General features: G+C 40.6%; 1 protein-coding gene across 1 annotated transcript in view; it reads left to right on the top strand.

The window, feature by feature from the left end:
* LOC117303173 (complement C3-like) overlaps positions 1-23,388 on the top strand; it is a 44,001-nt gene that overhangs the window by 13,683 nt on the left and 6,930 nt on the right. Inside the window, exons 13-33 of the mRNA XM_033787300.1 lie at positions 1,662-1,730; positions 2,604-2,792; positions 4,236-4,412; positions 4,962-5,036; positions 5,469-5,523; positions 6,897-6,962; positions 7,179-7,470; positions 7,852-8,080; positions 9,062-9,280; positions 9,923-10,037; positions 11,196-11,300; positions 11,994-12,182; positions 12,808-12,892; positions 13,578-13,737; positions 15,038-15,112; positions 15,372-15,540; positions 17,337-17,551; positions 19,025-19,186; positions 20,086-20,154; positions 21,090-21,391; positions 21,925-22,015. Of these exons, the coding sequence (XP_033643191.1) occupies positions 1,662-1,730; positions 2,604-2,792; positions 4,236-4,412; positions 4,962-5,036; positions 5,469-5,523; positions 6,897-6,962; positions 7,179-7,470; positions 7,852-8,080; positions 9,062-9,280; positions 9,923-10,037; positions 11,196-11,300; positions 11,994-12,182; positions 12,808-12,892; positions 13,578-13,737; positions 15,038-15,112; positions 15,372-15,540; positions 17,337-17,551; positions 19,025-19,186; positions 20,086-20,154; positions 21,090-21,391; positions 21,925-22,015 (3,108 nt within the window). The remainder of the gene's footprint in view (positions 1-1,661; positions 1,731-2,603; positions 2,793-4,235; positions 4,413-4,961; positions 5,037-5,468; positions 5,524-6,896; positions 6,963-7,178; positions 7,471-7,851; positions 8,081-9,061; positions 9,281-9,922; positions 10,038-11,195; positions 11,301-11,993; positions 12,183-12,807; positions 12,893-13,577; positions 13,738-15,037; positions 15,113-15,371; positions 15,541-17,336; positions 17,552-19,024; positions 19,187-20,085; positions 20,155-21,089; positions 21,392-21,924; positions 22,016-23,388) is intronic.

Below are 23,388 nucleotides of genomic sequence, written 5' to 3'. Positions count from 1 at the left end.
TTAACTGTTATTTATTATAAACTATAACACAAGCACAGGTGGAATACAGAAAATAAAGCGCTTTTCCAAGGCAAAAGACTTGGTTCTCCAAGGTTTGGTTCTCCATGGTTTGGTTCTCCAAGATTTGGTTCTCCAGGATTTGGTTCCCCAAGGCTTGGTTCTCCAAGGCTTGGTTCTCCAAGGTTTAGTTCTCCAAGGTTTGGTTCTCCAAGGTTTGGTTCTCCAAGGTTTGGTTCTCCATGGTTTGGTTCTCCAAGATTTGGTTCTCTAGGATTTGGTTCCCCAAGGCTTGGTTCTCTAAGATTTGGTTCTCCAGGATTTGGTTCCCCAAGGCTTGGTTCTCCAAGGCTTTGTTCTCCAAGGCTTGGTTCTCTAAGGCTTGGTTCTCAAATACTTGATTCTTCAAGGTTTGGTTCTCCAATGTTTGGTTCTCCAAATTTTGGTTCTCCAATGCTTGGTTCTCCACGGCTTGGTTTTCCAAGATTTGGTTCTCCAAGGTTATGTTTTCCAATGTTTGGTTCTCCAAGGCTTGATTCTCCAAGGCTTGGTTTTCCAAGTTTTGGTTCTCAAAAATTTGGTTCTCCAAGGTTTAGTTTTCCAAGGTTTAGTTCTTCAAGGTTTGGTTCTCTAAGGCTTGGTTTTCCAAGGTTTCAGTTGAGCGAGAGGATATGTCTTTAGCCGATGCCTTCTCGGGAAACTCTGATGGTCGTCTTCCACGCATCCCGGTCCAGCATCAGCATCAGCTCGGATGTTTCCTGTTGTGTAGCATCCTTCTTCAGCTGATCAACGAATGTAATTCTCCTCCTGCCCTTGCTCCTGATTCCATCAATGGGTTCCCAGAGAACTAGTGGGCTCACAGCTAGCTCTGCATGGCGTACACAGTGGCCACAAGCCTCATCCTTCACTCCCAGATCTTAACAGTTACCCTTGGTAGGGCAGCGTAGAGCTGGGAGTTTGGCATATGATCTTCCCAGTGTACATCAAGGGCCATCTGTAGCATTCTTGTATATACACCGTCTAGTGCTCTTTCTTGATTTGCAGTCAGAGTCCATGTCTCGGCTCCATACAGAAGCACAGACTCAACTGTAGCAACGAACAGACGTCTCTTGATGTCATCAATTGAGGCCAGCTCTCCACACTCGTCTCATGCCATGAAGGGCCTTCTATGCCAGGACTCTCCTCACTCTTATCTCACTCTCAGTTGAACCTATGAGGACGCCAAGGTATTTAAACTCTTCAATGACCTCTAGGGGAGCGCCATTTCGGGTCTTAATGGTACTGCCCACTGAGTTGATTGCCATCACTTTTGTCTTCTTTTAGTTGAGCTGTAGGCCAACTCGACTACACTGGAGCTCAACAGCTTCAAACAGTTTTTGTGCCTGATCCACTGTGTCTGAGAGGAGACTGATGTCATCAGCATAGTCAAGGTCTGTGATCACTACAGCTGGCACTCTCCTACTCCAAGGCTTGGTTCTCCAAGACTTGGTTCTCCAAGGCTTGGTTCTTCAATTGTTGGTTCTCAAAGGTTTGGTTCTCCAAGGAATACATGTAGTTCTCCAAGGCTGTTTAAGCATGGCTCAGGGCTCTGGGTTTGGGCAATGATCTCAAACTGGTTATATATATAATCAGCTTTTCATTTGATTTTGTGTGATATTTTGCAGATAGGGAGCAACAGCCCAATTGAGGTGCAGCTCACTCATCATTTGAATGTCGGAACACTCCACTACTTTGTAAGTTTACTTGTCGTTTCTTCTGAATGATAATAACAATAAACTAGACATGATTGCATTTGTGCACAAATGCATAGCTGTTGCGTTGGTAAAATTTTCAAATTAATCAACTGAATGATGATAACAATAAATAATACTAATTAGAATAATAAAGAAATTCGTAAAGACATTTGTAAAGCGCTAATGCAAAAGCCTCTAAACACGTAAATAATTATATAATAATATCAAAGTCTTATAGCGCACGTATCTACCAAACAAGGTATTCTAGACACTGAGTGTTAACAAACTTTCAGAAAGATAGGTTATTGCAGTGATAAATTCTGAGGTGCAATAATTTACCACCCTATAACGGTTGACTAGGTGCCACAGCAGCCATAGCTAGGAACACTGGGGCAATTAAAGGCGGTGGACACTATTTGTAATTACTCAAAACAATTATTATCATAAAACCTTTCTTGATTACGAGTTATGGGGAGAGGTTGATAGCATAAAACATTGCGAGAAACGGCTCCCTCTGAAGTAAAGTAGTTTTCGAGAAAGGAGTAATTTTCCACGAATTTGATTTTAAGACCTCAAGTTTGGAATTTGAGGTCTCGAAATTAACCATCTAAAAGCACACAACTTTGTGTGACAATGGTGTTTTTTTCTTTCATAGTTATCTCGCAACTCCGACAACCAATCAAGCTCAAATTTTCACAGGTTTGTTATTTTATGCATATGTTGAGATACACCAAGTGAGAAGACTGGTCTTTGACAATTACCAAAAGTGTCCACTGTCTTTAAATGGGATAGATGCATTTGAAAAACAAAAAAAAAACCTGAAACAACTCTCTGTGTGTTACCGTGTCAGATTGTTTTCTTTTTTAACCATAGGTGATGTCCGGTGGAAAGATTCTTTATAAAAACAAGAAGGCTATTCAGAACGCCAACACAGCTCTTGGTTTCCGGATCACGAACAAGATGGCGCCGGTCGCTCGCGTTGTGGCGTACTACATCAACGAACAGGGTAACGTCATCGCTGATGCCCTGCTTGTCCAAGTTGAAGATCAATGTGAAAACCAGGTCAGTGAAATGATGCAACCAGGGGCCCATGTTCACAAAGAGCTCAGATTGATCTTAAAGCCATTGGACCCTTTCGGTACAGAAAAAAAAAAAAGTTCACAGATTTACAACTAACTTACAGGGTTTACAGAAGGTAGTGGTGAAAGACTCCTCTTGAAATATTATTCCATGAAATGCTTTACTTTTTGAGAAAACAGTAAAACAATATCAATTCTCGTTACGGATTTATTTTAAACACATGTCATGACACGGAGAAACGCGCGGATACAAGGGTGGGTTTTCCCGTTATTTAAAAAAAAAAGTTCACAGATTTACAACTAACTTACAGGGTTTACAGAAGGTAGTGGTGAAAGTCTCCTCTTGAAATATTATTACATGAAATGCTTTACTTTTTGAGAAAACAGTAAAACAATATCAATTCTCGTTACGGATTTATTTTAAACACATGTCATGACACGGCGAAACGCGCGGATACAAGGGTGGGTTTTCCCGTTATTTTCTCCCGACTCCGATGACCGATTAAGCCCAAATTTTCACAGGTTTGTTATTTGATATAGAAGTTGTGATACACGAAGTGTGGGCCTTGGACAATACTGTTTACCGAAAGGGTCCAATGGCTTTAAAAGGATGATCTCAATATGTCAACTATTACCTTTTTCTGGCCAAATAGACATCATAGATACCGGTTAATAACAATTTTACTCTCAAAATTTGCATTTAATAATAAATAACTCGAGTCAAAAATGCACCCGGCCGCGCGGCTTTTTCAGCCGAGAGTCAAAAACGGCTTATCTATTATAATAACCCTGGACGCCAGTGACGATTTTCCCCTATTGGTTTTGAACTAAGTTCTCCAGTTTTGGCATTTCCACACCAAATAGCCGCCACTGACGTCACGATTCTTTTGTCGCGCGGGCTTGTTTGACCCCACGTGTTTCAGAAATTTTGCTTGGAGCGTTCTGGAGAAAAACCCAATTTTACCATGTTTAACGTGAGGTAAGAGACTCGTTTTATTTTTTATGTTTCCTGGATGGACTGCAGCTGTTAGAAAAGTGTAATATCTATGTAATTGAGATAATCCTTATAGGCTGTTTAACTGCAAGTCAATCGTAGTTGCTTAGTAAGGTCTGATGTCACGTTCATTAATACCTAAGACAGTTTATTCATTCTGATTGGTCGAGAGGGCATCACATGGGGGTGTTTAAACGGATGATATAACACCGGTAAAAAGTGTTTTATAATGGGCGTGACACGCGAGCTTGCACCTGTGCTTATAAGACAGTTTATTCATTCCTATTGGTTGAGAGCAACGGCTGGAACACCTGGCCCACATTGTTATTGTATACATATGTTGAGATCCACCAAGTGAGAAGACTGGTCTTTGACAATTGCCAAAAGTGTCCATTGTCTTTAGTAAAGATTGTACATATTGTCCACCATTAGGTTCTGTTGGACTTCGAGGGCTTGAATAAAATTAACGACGATACATTCTTGTCCGACGGGAAGAACGAAAATGTTGTGATGAGGCTCATCGCCAATGAGAACACCAAGATTGGCGTTGTGGCCGTAGACGAGGCCGTATTCGCCATCCGTAACTACCACAGACTCACACAGAAAAAGGTAATCTTATAATAATAAAATAATAATATCAAATTCTTATAAAGCGCATGAATCTTCCAGCAAGGTACTCAAGGCGCTGAGTGTAAACATTTTTACAGAAAGTTAAGAATTCTGAGACCCAATTATGTGGCACCTTTTTGGGCTTACAAGGTGCTAGGCTGATGATTTCACTGATGATGTCACTGGTGATGTCACTGATGATGTCACTGATGATGTCACTGGTGATGTCACTGAGGATGTCACTGATGATGTCACTGAGGATGTCATTGATGATGTCACTGATGATGTCACCGAGGATGTACTGATGATGTCACTGATGATGTCACTGAGGATGTCACTGATGATGTCACCGAGGATGTCACTGATGATGTCACTGAGGATGTTATTGATGATGTCACTGATGATGTCACCGAGGATGTACTGATGATGTCACTGATGATGTCACTGATGATGTCACTGAGGATGTCATTGATGATGTCACTGATGATGTCACTGATGATATCACTTATGATGTTTTATATTTCATAAATGACTTTTTTTTGTGCTCAGGTGTTTGAGAGAATGGCTGGGTATGATCTCGGCTGTGGACCAGGGGGCGGACAGACTGCAGCCAAGATATTTAAGGTATATCTCGTTAAATATGGCTTGTCGTGGCCTAGGCTTGATTCAAGTCCCGTTCTCGTGTGAGAGGTCCCGAAGCATATTGTGTCAACTAGCAAATGTTCGCCGTCAAAATGTGGTCCTGGGATAGATTGGGGAACCAAGAGCCTCACAAAACGATAGTTTTCTGGCGATGGCACGGGACTGGGATTTGAGTCAAGTCAAGTCGTGGCTGAGTGGTCTAGGTCACCGGACCCAAGCTGTAGTGCTCTCAGCAGCAGAGTGTTGGTTTAAATCTTGACCATGACACTTGTGTCTTTGAGCAAGGCACTTAACCATAATTGCTTTGTCAAAAACTGGGAGGTAGTGCTTGTGCGACGAGGGTCTCATTTTGTAGGGCCCGTCACATATTTGCATGGTTTATCATCAGTTTTGTTGTGAATTTGTTTGTTTCAGGATGCTGGAGTCACTGTGATGACAGGTGCAAATCTAGACGCCTTACAAAGAGAAGGTACGTGGACTTTTTCAAAGATGTTTTTGTCTTGTCGCCATTTAACTTCACCTTATTTCTTATGCACTTTGCCTGTGACGTCACTTCTGCACCATCCTACATGTAGTATAGCTATACATAGCTGAATCCCTTCAGATTTTTGTCATCTATAGACCCATTGCATTGTAGGTTCCCTACCTCTTTCCCTGCACTTGTCACCTAATGATTTGATTCATTGAGCGCACAACCCCTCTTTAATCTTCAATCTTCATTGGTGAGATCCTTATTCAGCTATTTATAGCCATACCAGGATGGTGCGGAAGTGCCTAAGAAATAAGGTGCAGTTAAAGGCAGTGGACACTATTGGTAATTACTCAAAATAATTATCTTTATAAGAAACAGCACCCTCGGAAGTGACGTACATGTAGTTTTCGAGAAAGAAGTATTTTTCCACGAATTTGATTTCGAGACCTCAAGTCGAAAGGTACATAGACTCATCCCTCTGATAGCTGTTAGGGCAGTTTCCTTGAATGCTGCTATTGAAGGAGATATCACAGCGGCTGCTGGGAGCTGGTTCCATAGTCCGATGGTTCGAGGGTAGAAGAAGTATTTGTATGGATCTATGGATGTGCCTGGTATGGTTAACTTTAACTGATGGTCATGTCCTCCAAGAAATGGTGCTGGTTGGAAGATGGGAACTGTATGTTTACTAGTTCATGATGAATCTTATAGAACATGGTTAGTTGAGAGACAATTCGCCCTACCCACTACCAGAGGGTTTCAGTTTAGGCTTAATCCCAGCTCTAGCCCACACGCTTCACTGAGCTCAGCTCAGCCCAGCTTAGTCCAGGGGCCAATTTCATAGAGCTGCTTAAGCAAAAAAATTGCTTAAGCACGAAAATAGCTCGCTTGTTTTACACATGTTACTGGCCAAAATGTCATGCCATATACATTGCTTGTGACTGGTATTTAGCTGTTGTTTACTTAGCATAACAATTGAGTTGAGTCTTGGCCGGTAATCTGATTTTATAAAGCAAGGTTTTTTTTGCGCAAGCAAAATTTTGTGCTTAAGCAGCTCTATGAAATTGGGCCCTGTTCCTGTTCCCGCCTTAGTGCATCAAAATGTTCTAGAAAATTCTGCTTAGCTAATTTTTTTGCTAAGCAACAAATCAGTGGGTTACCAGTCGCAGCAATGGTAACTGTATGATATTCTGGCTGGTGACCTATTTTTTGCTAAACAAGTTTTTTTGTGTGGTATTTTTTTTGTTTGGCTTTTATGAAAGTATAATTTTTTGAACACATCAAACTAAGCTGGGGAATTACATCAATAATTAAATTATAATACAAACATAAATTTCTACAATTTCCTGTTTTTGTTACTCTTTGAATTGAAGAACTTGAATGTCCAAAAGCAGAGAGACGCTCCCGAAGGTATACAGATGCAGACCAAGATGCTATTCGTAAGTAAAGGTTTCTTATAACTTGTTCTTTATCAATATAAACAAAAACTTATCGGTGTTAGGTTAACAAGTTATATTCCTCATCCTGATGCAAAACTATTATACTTTTGTAATCATAAGAAGTTTTTATGAAATTGGGTCCTGTAGTTGCTGCAGTTTAAAACTTCCACTAATTTTATTTTGTTTTGTTTGTTGCATTAAATTTGGTTTATTCAGTGAACGAGTACCAGGGAGAGTTGAGGAAATACTGTCAAAGGGGCCTGAGAGACGTGACGGACCCCATCAAGTTCACGTGCACCAGGCGGGCCAAACTGCTCGCCAGAAAGGAGAATAAGATTTTGACGAGCCCCCAAATTGAGACCTTCTACGACTGCTGCAAGAGGAAAGAACAAGCCCTAAGAGGGCGCACTGACACCGACGATGGTGGGACCGATCCGGTCGAGGTTGACAACGCCGTTGTGCGCACGGACTTCCCGGAGAGCTGGATGTTCTTTGATGTAGAGACTGGGTGAGAATCCTGTTGCATATACATGTACCTCCCCCCTCCCCCTACCCACCAGGGCAATGAGGGGCGTGGGAGGCAGTCGCCTTTGTTGCCTCCGTGACATATAAGGCCTAATACACTTTTGGCAATTACTCCACGAAGGAAGAGTATTAATCGGTAATGGAAATTGAACCATGCGAACATGTTTCTCAGTGACGTAGAGACCGTGTGAGAACCCTTGCTCCGCCTCATTGAATAGAACATTTCATCTTTCAACTCATGAACATAATTGCACCATTGCACTCATAAACATTCATTATTTGTATAATACTCAGTACTTACCCGAGTTCTGTGAACCATTTACCTCTCATTGTTATTTTAAGTTTGCTTCATACTTTGATTTAGAGACTCAGATGTTGTGAGACGCAAAGTTACCGTGCCAGATAGTGTCACAACATGGGTGGTAGAAGCCGTGGGCGTGTCCAACGATTATTTGATGTGCGTGGCCGAACCGGTCAAGCTACAAGTCCGACCGCTATTCTTCCTGGACCTGGCCATGCCTTATTCAGTTCAACGCATGGAGCAGATCGAGATCGTTGTGACGGTGTTCAACTACGCAGATGATGTTCTGCGGGTAAGTCTAACGTGGATGTTGAGATGCGGAGCTCCAGTGTCTCTCTTAAAGCCCCAGGGCCAATTTCATAGAGCTGCTTAGGCCAAAATTTTGCTTAAGCTTGAAAATAGCTTGCTTATTTTACACAGGTTACTGGCCAAATGTCATCCCATTAACATAGATTGTGACTGGTATTTAGCTGTTGTTTACTTAGCATAACAATTGAGTTGAGTTGGTAATCTGATTTTACTAAGCAATGATTTTTTTTGCTTAGGCTGCTCTATGAAATTGGGCCCCTGTTTATACTTCCTGCGAATGTGAATGCGATACGAATGTTAACATTACATTGCTGTTTGCGGACCGAATGTTTCGCAGGGATTTGAGCACAAGTCAACTGATGCAAACTATTCGTTGTGAAGTTGCGGCGTCAATGTATCGAGTTTGCATTTTCAGGAAGTATGAACCGGGCTTTACTATGTTTATAGACGCTAGTTCAAACACCTGAGTACCATTTTCTTTCAATGCTTATTTTAAACCTCTTTTCAATGTTTTTTGGGCCAACACCATTGTTCCTTTGTTAAACAGTGATTCTCCCTCAAGACCGGGCGATTACTGGAAAACGTGTAACACTGGGTAGTTTTCTTTTGTTTGAGTTGTCACGCGAAGGAACGCGCCGGAACAGATTACCACCTGCTGTCCTACACATAGCTCCATCCATACAGGTTTTCCAAGCATCAGCCATCCCTGCCATCAGAGCAATGCAGCCTCTGCATGGCAATACTGTCCTTTAAATTCCTTCTTTTCCTGCACCTGTAAAAAGTGCACCTTTAATCTTTTTCTTTTGGCACCTTATCCACCTAGTTGTTGACGTCACTTTCCCACCATCCCAGTTTAGCCCAAATGGGGCTGTAAAGGGATTAACTAACCAAGAACCAAGAGCCGGATAGCGGGCGTGTTCCGTGACATAATTTATTCATGCTCCCTTATATTGGTCCACCACAGGTAGCGGTCTATTTGAAGGGTGTTGAAGGCCTTTGCTCTGAGGCTCAACCAGGGGATCTCTCTCGAGGGATTGAAATCAACGTAGTCCCGAAAAAACCTGGCTCGGTCAAGTTCGTCATAGTCCCTCTGGAAGCCAAGAGCATCCCGATTGAAGTGCACGCCGCCACCAACTCATCAGGAACGTACCGAGACGCCATTATGAAAAAACTCAATGTTCGGGTGAGTTTATAAAGACACTGCACCAGTGTTGTAAAACTGTACACTTTTGAAATGGCTGTCGAATGAAAAAAACTTTATTCTAGGGGAAAAGGTTTATTTGTATGGATAGCTTATGGACTCAACTTTCATATGACACCAAAAAAAGTCTGAAATAATGCTTGGTTGAGCACAGCTCTTTGAAGAGTAAGTAGCCGACATCTTGGAGTGAATTGTGTACGCTCCACAGGACTTTCCTCTCACAAATTGGAAGGCTAATTACTGCACAACCTAATTTTCATACCCTTTACAAAAGTGAGCAGAGCTCACCCAATCATGTATTATTTTCAAACTTTTTGGTGTCATATGAAGTCCATAAGATCCATACATATTTAAAAAATTCCCCCAGAATCATATATTTTGTATTCAGCAGCCTTCCAAAAGTGTATAGTTTTTTTTTTTTTTAGACACCCTGTAGTGGTCTGCTCCAAATACAATTTTGTCCACCGAGGGCGAGCAGTTCAACAAAATTATTCATGTTTCGACATGGCGCCGTCATTGCAATCAAGGGAAATCTGTGCTGGGCAGCATTGTGTATTTTTTTACAGAGTATCTTCTGATAACTTTCGTTTGTAATAATTTTCATGTGTCACCGACGATTTATAGCCGGAGGGTTACAAACAACGAGATACCGTGACGATAACAGTAGATCCAGCCAACACGCGACACTCACCAGGACGCACTGAGAATGGCGGGAAAAATCAGTCCTACAGTCATAGCCGTAAGTATAGCTCCTATGTACAAAATATAGAACCAGTACTGAATTATACTTGCAGAGTGTCGGTCCTAAATCCCAATCATTTGGGAGGCTAATCATTCTTACTCGCAGCTAAAAGCTGAATTGCGAAAGATGTGGCTACAGCATGTTCGAGCAGCAGGCATGCAAGGAAGCTTTGGCAGGCAGCCACATCAACCCATTATGATCACGGAGCACAGACGGAGATAGAAAGTGTTTGATTTTTCCCGAGTGTGGAAAACCAGATGGTCTGGAAAACCCTCGTGGCACTTCCCCATAAATGCTTCGTAACTCACTCTCTTCATCAGAGAATCTGACTCGCCAATTATCAAAAAGTTTCACCCAAATTTTGTTATACCCGATCTATTGCGCTGCATTCTTGATGTAGTGGCACTTGATAAATGCTTTAAGTGTATCTAGGTATGTATGTAAATGTATAATATCAAGCGCAGGGGTTTCCCAAACTTCTGTTTTCACTTGCCTGCCGGACAAGTCAACCAAAATTTTGGGTCGCCTGCAAATTTGTAAACTTAGCCCACATAATAATGCACACAATTTTTTAATAGTGGAAAGAAATATATGTGTATACCCCCCCCCCCCAAAAAAAAAAACCATGGCCCCCCCCCAAAAAAAAAAACCATGGAATTGAAGTTCGCAAACTTGCATTTTTGGACGATCTTATCCAATAATTTCAATAAATAAAACACCCTCTCTTTGGGATTTCACCACTGTACCCGAATTTGACTCGCCCGCCGCTGGGTTCACTCGCATTCGGCGACCATTAATTTTGATTCCTTTAGCATGCAAACTTGCATGGTGTATGTCATGGCATGTTGTGTACAACATGTAAAAGAACCCAGTGCACTTATCGAAAAGAGAAGGGGTTCGCCCCGGTGTTCTTGACTGTGGCTGCTGTAAGCGCGGTAGCACCTTGTAAACCCTTTTAAGGTGCTACAAAGTTGGGTCTCAGAATTCATCACTGCAATAACCTATCTTTCTGAAAGTTTGTATACATGTATACTCAGCACCTGTTTTGGTAGATACATGTACCTGCGCTATATAAGACTTTGATATTATTATTGTTATTATTATTAGTATTACCATGAAAGTAATTTGTTGTTGTTTTTTCTTTACCTTGTCCAGAGTTCTGGCTGGGAGACAATGAAAATAGCCAAAAGGACATCATACGATACTCCTTGCATAGTGACGCTATCCCTGGTACCCATCAAACCCATATCAGCATCATGGGTATGTACATGTACAATGTATAAGATCTTTCTTCTGTGTCCATGAGCAAGTTGGACTGTGCACAATGGTTAACTTAAAGGAACATTACAGAATTGGTTTTTGCTAACAAAACAGTTGCTGGCGGTGTAAACACCTTATGTAATCCACCATATGCGTAAACTGACAAACCTGTAGAAGTTTTGAGATCGATCGGCCATCTTGAGAATAGTGAAAAACCGATTACAAATTTTGCGTTGCATCGATGCCAAAGAATGCCCAATGTCAAAGAGCTGCTAAGCAGAAGAACAAAATTGCTTAACAATTTTTTGCCTAGCAAAAAAATGAGCACGATACAAGTCAAAAATTGTACACACGACATGGTAGTTTGGCTGGTAACCTTTTTTTGGTAAGCATAATTTTGTTTTGCTTAGCTACTTTTTGTGCTTAGAGCAGCTCTATGAAACTGGGTCCTGATGACTGGCAAGTCTCAGTCGTCGATTTCACCAAACTCTTCCTAACTTAGGATAAATCTTAGGATAGGTTAAATTCCGTATCCAAAGACGTTAGGACGCATTGAACCTATCCTAAGTTAGGATGGTTTACTCGAATTAATTTGAGATACATGTAGGATTAATCCTAGCGTTTCATGTAATCAACTCACATACATGTACATGTACACCCTGTGTTGAACAATCGCGTTTTCTTCCTTTGCAGGAAATATTTTGGGTAACGTCATCGACACGGTCATCAGTGGGTTGGGCGACATTTTGCAGATCCCTCGAGGGTGTGGTGAACAAACGATGATCACCCTAGCACCCAACGTCTACGTCTACCGGTATCTGAAGCACACTAATCAGTTCACGGCTGAGCTGGAGGTGTCCGCTCAGCAGTACATCGGAGGCGGTGAGTTTAAAACAAAAAAATTATAGTAACTTGCAAACCGAAGTGAATTTCACTGTATATGTATACATATGTGCGACAATAAAAACAATTGAATTGAATTGACAATTGAATTGAATTGAATTGAATCAAATTGACAATCAGTTAATAATAAAATTGTATTTGTTTTTTTTATATAGCGCTTTATACACCATGTCTCAAAGCGCTTCCAACATTATTACCCTGATCACTGGGCCTTTTTATTCCTTAAACCATCTCAGCTCCCTGGGAAGTATACAGCCTGTGCTGCCAAATATGTAGTGCGCTAAGCTAAATCAATCACAAGAACCATCTCTGCCCTCACAGGTACTCATTTAACCCCTGGGTGGAGATCGAAGCAGTTATAATAAAGTGTCTTGCTCAGGGACTCAAATGTCACAACCGGGATTCAAACCCACACTATGCTGAACAGAAGCATCAGAGCTGGAGTTCAGTGCTCTTATCCGCTCGGCCACGACACCCCATTAATCTATGCATATTCGCCCAAAGCAAGAGGCTAAAAGCTACTCTTCGTATGAGGCTACAAGAAGATAAATTTGTGTACATTTTTTTATTAAGAGGGTTACCTTTGCTTTTGACTGATCTACAGGTATAACTCAAGAATTGACGCATCGTCGTTCGGACGGTTCATTTTCAGTATGGGGAGATAATTTACAGTATCCAAGCAGTACCTGGTGAGTTCAAGGGTGTTTTCCGTGTCTTAAAGGCACTGGACACTATTGGTAGTTACTCAAAATAATTGTTATCATGAAACTTACTTGGTAACAAGTAATGGAGAGCTGTTGATAGAATAAAAAATTGTGAGAAACGGCTCCCTCTGAAGTAACTAGTTTTCAAGAAAGAAGTAACTTTCCAGTAAAATATTTGAATTTTATTTCAAGACCTCAAATTAGATTTTTAGGTCTCGAAATCAAGCATCTGAAAGCACACAAGTTCCTGTGGCAAGGGTGTTTTTTTCTTCCATTATTATCATGCAACCTCGACGACCAATAGAGCTCAAATTTTCACTGGTTTGTTATTTTATGCATATGTTGAGATACACCAAGTGAGAAGACTCAGTCTTTGACAATTACCAATAGTGTCCACTGTCTTTAACCAATAACAGTGGCATGGCTGGCTTGTGCGTAAAGCGCTTGCCTCTCACCAAGGTGACCCTGGTTCGATACCCGGCCAGGGCCATCTGTGAGATGAGTTGTGCGTTGGTTCTCCGCTGTGCCACAAGGGTTTTCCAGACCATCGGTTTTCCGCACTCGTGACAAATCAAACTGAATGTTGCTATGGATCGACCAATCAGAATCATGGATTCAAGGCTACTTGAAGATAACACTCATTTCTGTTTCTTTCCTGCCCAACCCTCAGGTTGACGGCCTTTGTCAGCAAGGTGTTCTGCCAGGCCAAAGAATTTGCCTACATTGATGGAAGCATCACCTGTAATGCTATGAGATGGCTGATAGAGGAGACACAGAATGACAACGGTGCGTTCGGGGAATTGTACAAAGTGCATCACCAAGAAATGATTGTGAGTATAATGGACGATGTGACCTTTGACATCACATGTTTACAAAAGACCCACAGAGCCTGGACTTCCTGCAGGCATGATTTGTACACAGCCTTATGGAATAAAACATAAAATCTTATATTTTATGGAGACTGCACTGTGTAATTCCTATCAACTTTTGATATGATGAAAGGGGGCACATCTCAAAACTTGTCCAGCTTTCACTTTCGTAACTCTTGGATTTATGTGGAAGTTATATGCCACAAATTGTCAACTTTCCCATAGGACCTGTGTAGTACATTGCCTGCCAGAATACCCAAAGAATGCACAAGGTCACACTTATTGTAATCAAAGTTCACATGGTCTATAGTGGGAATTTTTTTTAAAACCACGCATGTCAATATTCTTTATCCCCAATGCAAATTTAACCTCTCTTAGGGGCCGTTCACAATTATCAACATTTTCACGAGCGTACAAATGGTACGCTGTGGGGTGGGGGTTAGTGTCCGCCAAACTTTATTTTAATTTTATAGTTGATATTTACATGACTCTCCTGAAAAAATTGCTCTGTGATTTTCACATTTTTCCTCAAAAACTTTACAACTTGCAATGATAATCAAGCTGAAACTTCTACAGGTAAATATACAACTTCATTCACACTAGATATAGCTTCATGTCACGACCAAAAACTTGATCTACAAAAGTTACAAAAACCCTTTAAGTCATTGTCTTCAAACGGTGTATAAAGTTTAATGTAAATCTGTGGACATTTTGTTTTGTGTTACAAAAAGTACCCCAATCCTTTAAAAGGAACATTGCAGAATTGGTTTTGCTAGCAAACAAGTTGCTGACAGTATTGTATAAGCACTTTATGTAATCCACCATATACATGTACCTGACAAACCTGTAGAAGTTTGAGATCGATCGATCATCTGGGTATAGTGAATAACCGATTACAAATATTGCATTGCATCGACGCCAAAACAAAACTGAATTAAAACGCTCACTGAGCGATAAACTCCAAACGCGAAATTAGATTATTTTTTTCTCATCAAATATGAAATTTCAGACAGAAATATTTCAGGATGTTTTCTACTATCATCATCATTAGACCGTGTGAGTTTTATGTAAATCTGTGATTGTCACGATTTTTGTTTCTTACCAATTCTGTAACGTTCCTTTAGGAAGAATAACAATTTTGTTGTTGTGATTATGTTATAATTAATAGTGGTTTTTCTGCTGCTGTTTACGTGATTCCTGGGACGTAGAACTGAGATGAATTCAATTTGTGTTTTGTATATTTGTCTTTTTCTGCCTTCAGGGTGGTGTGCAAGGTGACGCCTCGCTTACTGCATACGTGCTGATAGCTCTTCTGGAGTGTGAATGTGAAACAGTAGTAAGTAAATTTTCTTTGTTTGCCGGCGCATTACCAACTGAGCTATCTACACATAGCCCTATATTGGCGAGGTCCCTGTTTTGTCAATATCTTTGTCCGGGGGTGCCAGTCATATGCAGAAGCCATACAACCATTAACTACCATGTAGCTAGGGATCACACCCAAATTACGATACAACCTGGGAAGCGCTAGCCAGAGGATCACCTTAAGGGGATGCGACTCTTTGTTTCAAATATATTTTATATGCATTTGTCCGTAGAGTAAGACTGACTCTGTTGCTTCAGCTACGGCTTTCTTAGAGGGTCAACTGCAACAATTGACGAGACCTTACGCCATTGCCATCACCGCATACGCCCTCGCTCTGGCCAATAGCAACAAAGCTGATGAAGCTCTCACGATGCTCAAAGACATCGCTACGTACGATAGAGGTAGGTAGCAATTGTACTTTGATGGACTAGCTTCATATACCACCCAACGGCACATTCCTTTAACCCTTAACACGCTACCAGGCTGTACACACAGTAATCCCCTAGCGCTGCATTTCCTGTGTGGTGCTACCTAAAATGCACGTACATTTTTCCTCAAGACTTTTACTTTGTGAAGGAAGTGTTTTGGGCTAAAATGCAAAATATTTTTTTTACTCAGTATTTAATTTCCTCTATAATGCAGTACAAATTATGGTGTTGATTTTTATCGGGGCCATCGTCGGATCCAGACCCATTGCTACTGCCATCAGACCCAGTGTCGTGTTCATGTACATCGTTATCGTTCACGCGTACACAGTACACGTGCATAGTACATTCAATTGAATTGAATTGAATGGTTTATTCGTCAAGTATATAAAAATACATGAAATTTACATATTAAAATATTAAAATGTAAAATTGCACAAGAATTATCACAATACTACAATAACCTTAATGTAAGTTAAAAAAATGAAAGTTTATAAAAAAAACAAAACAAACAACAAACAAACAAACAAACAAACAAACAGACAAACAGTACATGTACGTGTACAGCATCTTCAACACCATCAGAATATCTCAAAAAAATTTCCAGAAATGCTGCATGGATGTTTATTGTGTCCGCCATTTGTTTTAGCATACTGCTTTTTGATCGGAAATTGTGAGAAAATTTGGGACAAAAGATTGTTTTTTGTTTCAGATGAAGTATTGTTGCGTACATGTATAGCTAGATGCATGCAGCTGGATGAGGGTCAGGGGTCAATAGTTTCCCAGAATTCCTCATCTATTTACACACAGTACTGCTGGGCGACTGCAGTCGCCGGTAGCGCGCAAAGGATTAAAGACACTGGACACTATTAGTAATTACTCCTGAACAATTGTTGGCATAAAATCTTACTTGCATGGTTATGAGCAAAGGAGAGCTGTTGATAGTATAAAACATTGTGAGAAATGGCTCCCTCTGAAGTAACCTAGTTTTTGAAAGAGAGGTAATTTCTCACTCAAATATTAAAAGACTAGTCAGGCCTAACTGAAGCCTTTTATTAGGCATCTGAAAGCACACACTTTTGTGCACATAAGGGTGTTAATTCTTTCTATATTTTCGCACAACTTAGATGACCAATTGAGTCCAAATTTTCCCAGGTTTGTTATTTTATACGTATGTTGGATACACCAAGTGAGAATACAGGGGTGCGTTCCACTCGCGCAAACGTTGCCAACAGTTGCGCACGTTCGCCAACAATTTCAAGTGGAACGAGTTGTTCGCCGCCATCATTGGCGAACGTTGGCAACTTTAGGCGAACATACTTCGGAGGTGTTGGCGAGTGATTTTTAAAATGGCGGACAAGCATACGGTATTATTTCTTTGTCACAAACATAATTACATTGTATTTTCGGTGGATGATAATGCAGATTTGGAATAACAAAGTTAATTAGTTGATGTAATGATGTCAAAAAGAGGACTATTGCAGCAAAAACGAAGTTTAAAAAAAACCTACGTATGGTGCGCGCCATCTTCATTTCAGGGCGCCGCCATATTGACATCGCGTATACGCACCAATCGTTCAAACGATAAAAAAACGTTTGCGCGAACAGTTGCGAGTCGTTTGCGCGAGTGGAACGCACCCCTGGTCTTTGACAATTATTTACCAAAGGTATCCAGTGCCCAAGTTAAAAAATATACTGTATTGGGTATGAATTGATGGTGCTCTAAAAATGCTCATTCTTATTGTTTTATTTTTATTGTTATTTTTTTGCAGCAACCAATTATCGTCACTGGGGAGCAGACGACTCGTCCTTTGGCGCGGGTCCGAAACCATATTGGTACATCAACCGGCCGAAAGCCATTGATGTAGAGATGACAAGCTATGCACTGCTGGCTTTACTTCAGCTGGACGACCTGCCCTACAGTCATGCCATTGTTAATTGGCTCACGGAACAAGAGAATTATGAAGGTGGATTTGTGTCTACTCAGGTAAAAATTATCCTTCATTAAAGGCATTGGACACCTTTGGTAATTGTCAAAGACCAGTCTTCTCACTTGGTGTATCTCAACATATGCATAAAATAACACACCTGTGAAAGTTTGAACGCAATTGGTCGTCGAAGTATCAAATTCAATTCAAATATTTTAGTGAGAAACTACTTCTTTCTCAAAAACTTTGATACTTTAGAGGGAGCTGTTTCTCACAATGTTTTATACTATCAACAGCTCTCCATAAACTCATTACCAAGTAAGGTTTTATGCAAATAATTATTTTGAGTCACTACCAATAGTGTCATGTGCCCTTAATTTCATTTACTTATTAATGTATATTTATTTATTATTATTATTATTTTTTTTTGGGGGGGGGAATCGACTGTGGGTTGGATTGTATCCGCAAACTGAGAAGGTGAACTTGTGTTGATATTGTGTATAAAAAAGGTGGTAGCATTCTGAGGTATATTGCCAAAATCTGGAGCAGTTATGTCCAACCAGGACGACTATTTCGAATTGAAATACACAACCTGACAAAAAATATATTCTCACTTGGTGTATCTCAACATATATGCATAAAATAACAAACGTGTACAAAGTTGAGCTCAATTGGTCGTCTTAGTTGCGAGAGAATAATTGAAGAAAAAAAGCCCTTGTTGCACAAGTTATGTGCTTTCAGATGCTTGATTTCGAAACAAATTCTGAGGTCTCGAAATATGTTACTTTAGAAGAAGCTGTTTCTCACAGTGTGTTATGCAATCAACAGCTTGATACCATGTAAGTTTTTTGCTAACAAATATTTTGAGCAACAACCCACAGATGATTGTGATTATATTATTTGATTGTATTAAATTTATTTATTTATTTACTTATTCGTTCAGGCTTTAAAAAACATCAAAAACACACACGATAACAAGAAATGTATGATTTAAAATCATTAGGAAAACATTGAGACATATTTAAAAACAAAAAGCAAACAGAAGCCTAGGGAATTCCCAAAAGCGAACCAAATCACTATCCAAAGGAGCAATCCCTTATAGTTTACTGATAAGGGAATCAATGTGTGGTGAAGAGGTTTTCAACTAGTGGTTTAAACCCGCCGAGGCCTGGTTCTTGATAATTTTACCGAGACGAAATACCTTTTCGATAAAAAAAACACCAACACTTTTTGGTTAAAAAGTAAAATAAATGCAAAAGTTATAATTGTTCAATGATTTCTTTCAACACAACACCCCTCCAGCTATGAAATGGTAAGGCCCTCGGGTAAACAACTCCTTATAAGGAGATTGCTGTGCGCGTCGCGCGTATCGCGTGATGTGGCACAACTGTTCCAGCTGTTGCTCTCGACCAATAGGAATGAAGAAACCAAAACTTGTTACTGGTGTTACATCATCCGTCACGACCAATCAGAATGGATGAACTGTCGTAGGTATTTATGAATAGAAGTTTTTCAACCCATATCTTGTTTAGGATACAGTTATAGCTCTGCAGGCGTTGTCGGAGTATGCTATCAAGTCCGAGACGAGCAACATTGATATCAATTGCCAGGTCAGTTGTATTGAGAGTCAATTTGAAGATGAGTTCGTTCTGCAACCGTTCAACGCAATCGTCAGACAGCACTCTAAACTTGTGGTGAGTTTGTTAATAATAATAATTATAATAACCAGTTTTTATATAGCGCTTTTCACACCCGAAGGACGTCTCCAAGCGCTTCCAACATTATTACCCCTGGTCACTGGGCCTTAAATCATTCCTTCCTCTCAGCTCCCTGGGGAGTATACAGCCTGTGCAACAAATATATCCAAGTACTGAGTATACAGTTCTAACAACGGTGTATGGGTAAAAAAAAAATTAATATTCTTTATCCTTGATGCAATTTAACATCTATTAAATATATCCTTTCCGGCTCAATTATAAATCAATCACAAGAACCATCTCTGCCCTCACAGCTACCCATTTACCCCTGGGTGGAGAGAAGCAATTATAGTTGAAGATGCTATGTCAGATTTTTGGCCAATTTGACCCAAAAATTTTGATGGGGGTCGAGAAAGTTACAAGCTTTCATTTGAGCCATTGCTCGAAAAAGTCAGCCAATTATTAGTAGCAGTGAATAATGTGCTCAAAATTAGTTTTTGTCGGGATCCTGATAATAAATATATCACGTGACCAATTCTTATGTGTTTTATAAGAAACGTTTTAAATTTTTGTCATGGTTCCAGACCATTAAAAGTAAAAGTTAAACTTGTTTTCGTTAGAGCGGGTGATGCTGTTTGAAATACCATTCACTCTAAAAATGTATTTTTTAATGTTTGGGGCCAAAAATTTGACATAGCATCTTTAAGTGTCTTGCTCAGGGACACAAGTGTCACGACCTGGATTCGAACCCACATCCAGATGAACCACCTGAAGTTGAGTCCCATGCCCTTAATTATCGGCCAGACACTGCCTTTATTTCCTTTGTTTACATCTCAGTTTCTCCTTTTTCGTTTTGTTGTTGATTATTTACTGTTTGTTTGTTATTTACATTGTAGATTCCAGAAAATGAGCCGGAATTCCGTGTTCATTTTGACTCTTCAGGGACAGGAGTTGGCCAGCTGAAGGTAATGCCGATTTGATAAAAATAAATTGACTATTTTGAATGGCTCCTTAAAGCCAGTGGACACTTTTGGTAATTGTCAAAGACTAGCCTACAATCTCATTATATAAATAAAATAACAAACCTGTGAAAAATTGAGCTCAATCGGTCATCGAACTTGCGAGATAATAATGAAAGAAAAAACACCCTTGTCACACAAAGTTCTGTGCGTTTAGATGGTTGGTTCTAAACTTGAGGTCTCTAAATCAAATTCGTGGAAAAATACTTCTTTCTCGAAAACTATGGCACTTCAGAGGGAGCCGTTTCTCACAATGTTTTGTACCATCAATCTCTCCCCATTACTCGTCACCAAGAAAGGTTTTATGCTAATAATTATTTTGAGTAATTACCAATAGTGTCCACTGCCTTTAAAGGCTGTGGTCACCTGGTGTATCACTTGGTGTACATGTATCTCAACATATGCATAAATTGAAAAACTTGTTAAAATTTGGACTCGCATGATCCCGTGCGTTGTGTAATACACAAAGAAAAAAATCCACGTAGCATCACTTCTCGTTACAAGAAAGGGTTTGCCTCGTTTCCTTGCAGTGGCTGTTTAATGCGCCATAGCACCTTGTAATCCCTTAAATGATAATTGGGTTAAAGAAGTCATAACTTGAAGACTTCAGTCATTCAGTTTCCTCCATCCCTCTCATTCCTCAGACTTTCTCAGGGAGTCATTTAGCGTCGGGCCCATCCTCCATGATGTTGTCCTCCCACCTTTTTCTCTGCCTGCCTCTCTTTCTTCCTCCTGGTACAGTGCCTTGCAGGATTATCTAGCAAGTCCTGATTAACATGAATAGTGCCCATACCACTTCAGTATACGCTTTTTTACAGATACGTGCGCTATATAAGACTTCGGTATTATTATTACTTATTCTTGTAATTTTTTTCTCTTAGTTTGAGTCAAGCTACCACATCCCAGAGCCAGACAGTGAAAAGTGTGACTTTTACCTCGACATTAACGGAGTCGAAGGACGGTCAGGCGGGTCCTTTGATGAGGAGGAACCTGCACGAGATAACGAACCGGCCGGCGGAATCAGCAGGTCAAGGGTCGGAAGGGTCGGACGTTCCAGGGGTAGAATCGGGGGTCAGCCTACAGAGGAAGTTGAAACCTCGGCCTGGGTTTCTGATGTCGGGAGAAAGGGACGCGCTGGAGGTGGTGGGGATGAGTACCTCTTTAGGTACAACATCAAAGTCAGGTATGTGACTTTCATTAGACGATCCTTGAACTTTGAACCTAGAACTTTGAACCTTGAACCTTTAACCATCAAACCTGAACCTTGAACCTTGAACCTTGAACCATGATCCCTGAACCTTGAACATTGAACCTTAAACCTTGAACCTAGAACTTTGAACCTTGAACATTGAACCTTGAACATTGAACCCTGAACCTTGAACATTGAACTTTGAACCCTGAACCTTGAAAATTGAACCTTGAACCTTGAACGTTGGGTTATTTTATGTGCGTTACACAACACACGGGACCAACGGCTTTACGTCCCATCCGAAGGACGAAGCAATGGTTAAGTGCCTTGCGCTTAAGGACACAAGTGTGACGACTGGGACTTGATACACCAAGTGAGGATACCGGTCTTTGAAAATGCACACACGTATTTAGGTGTTGAGTTCCAGTGATTTTGTCGAACCTAACCACATTTTGGGCAAATGGTTTGCTGTTTATAACCTGCGTTATAACCTGCGTTATAACCTGCGTTGTTCTCTCAATCTGCAGATACTTGAAGGAAGGGCAGGCAACTGGGATGGCCATTCTTGATGTTGGACTGTACACTGGGTTCTCTCCAATCATTAAAGATCTTGAGGAGGTGAGGAATATCAGTCTTGTTTACTCTCAGTTTAATGTCATAGTATACACATATTGACTGGCAATGAGGTAACTTTAGTGTACGTCTATTCCCCGAGGGACTTTGAGTGACCAGAAGAGGGACCTATTTCCCGAGGCATACGCCCCTCTTCTGGTCACTCACAGGCCCGAGGGGGGCTAGACATACACTAGTTACCGAATTATGCCAGTCAATATGTGTTTTATAACACAGCTCGGTCTTAAATGTGAAATAAGAACAGAAATCTGGAAAAGAAAGGAAGTTTTGTAGTTGCTGTTCACGGTTCAAGTCAAGAGAGGGCGCTGTAACCGGGCACTATTTTCAAAGACTAGTGCCCGCTCAGGAGCTAGTTCCCACAAAACACGCGCGCGCGATCACTAGACTATATTAGTTCATCCCATGTGACCGTGTTTCAGCCAACCAGAATACAGAACAAGCAGGAGGTGTGTTATAATTCGATTTTATTTCCACTCTTGAAATCTATTAAAATGACAAAATATAATATTACAGGACAGGCCTGTATGCTTCGTTTTTGAAAGGGGAAGGGAAAGGGCGAGCTATGAGGAAATTGTGAAGTTCTACTGGAGCATTTTAAGGGCACAAGGGCAATTTGTTACCTCTGTGACAGATCAGGCCTGACACAATAGGCATTGTGACTACATATCTCAGAGACAGAACAATGCACACAAATTACTCTATACTGTAAAAAAAAATCCACAGGCCTATTACTCGGGTAGGATTCAAACTCATGAACCCCGGTCGTGACACTTGTGTCCTTGAGCAAGATACTTTACTATAATTGCTTCTCTTCACCCAGGGGTATAAATGGGTACCTGCGAGGGTAGAGGTTGATATTGTGAATGACAAGCTTTCGGAGCGCCACGGCAGCTCGGGGCTGTATACTCCCTAATGGGAGCTGAGAAAGATTAAAGGGATGTTTATTGGCCCAATGACCAGGGGACTAATGTAAAGCGCATTGATACGGTTTATTGTGAAATGCGCTATATAAGAATTTGTTATTATTATTATGATCTTTGCAATTCTTGAGCAGTGTCTTACCAACTATGACCACCGAGATTGCCTGGTAGCTAGAGGAGGTTCGAATCCTGTATTTTGGCAGCGGGTTCTACAACAATTTGTTATATGTCATGTTAGCAGATGGGAGCAATTTAAGAATCAGTATTCTACCTGAGTTATGATTTTGAGGCATTGCATGGTGAGGTATCAGTTGGTTTGAAATAACACCATGAAAAGTCTTCTGAACAATCCGATAAATCAAGTGTATGGCAAGACTGAAGTTCTCTACAGAACACACACGGTGTTACCGCAAACCAAGTTTATATTATAACTGAATT

This window comes from Asterias rubens, chromosome 19 (assembly GCF_902459465.1).
Source record: "Asterias rubens chromosome 19, eAstRub1.3, whole genome shotgun sequence".
NCBI lineage: Eukaryota > Metazoa > Echinodermata > Asteroidea > Forcipulatida > Asteriidae > Asterias > Asterias rubens.
Note: the sequence above shows the minus strand (reverse complement) of the source record. Positions and strands in the feature narration are given on the sequence as shown.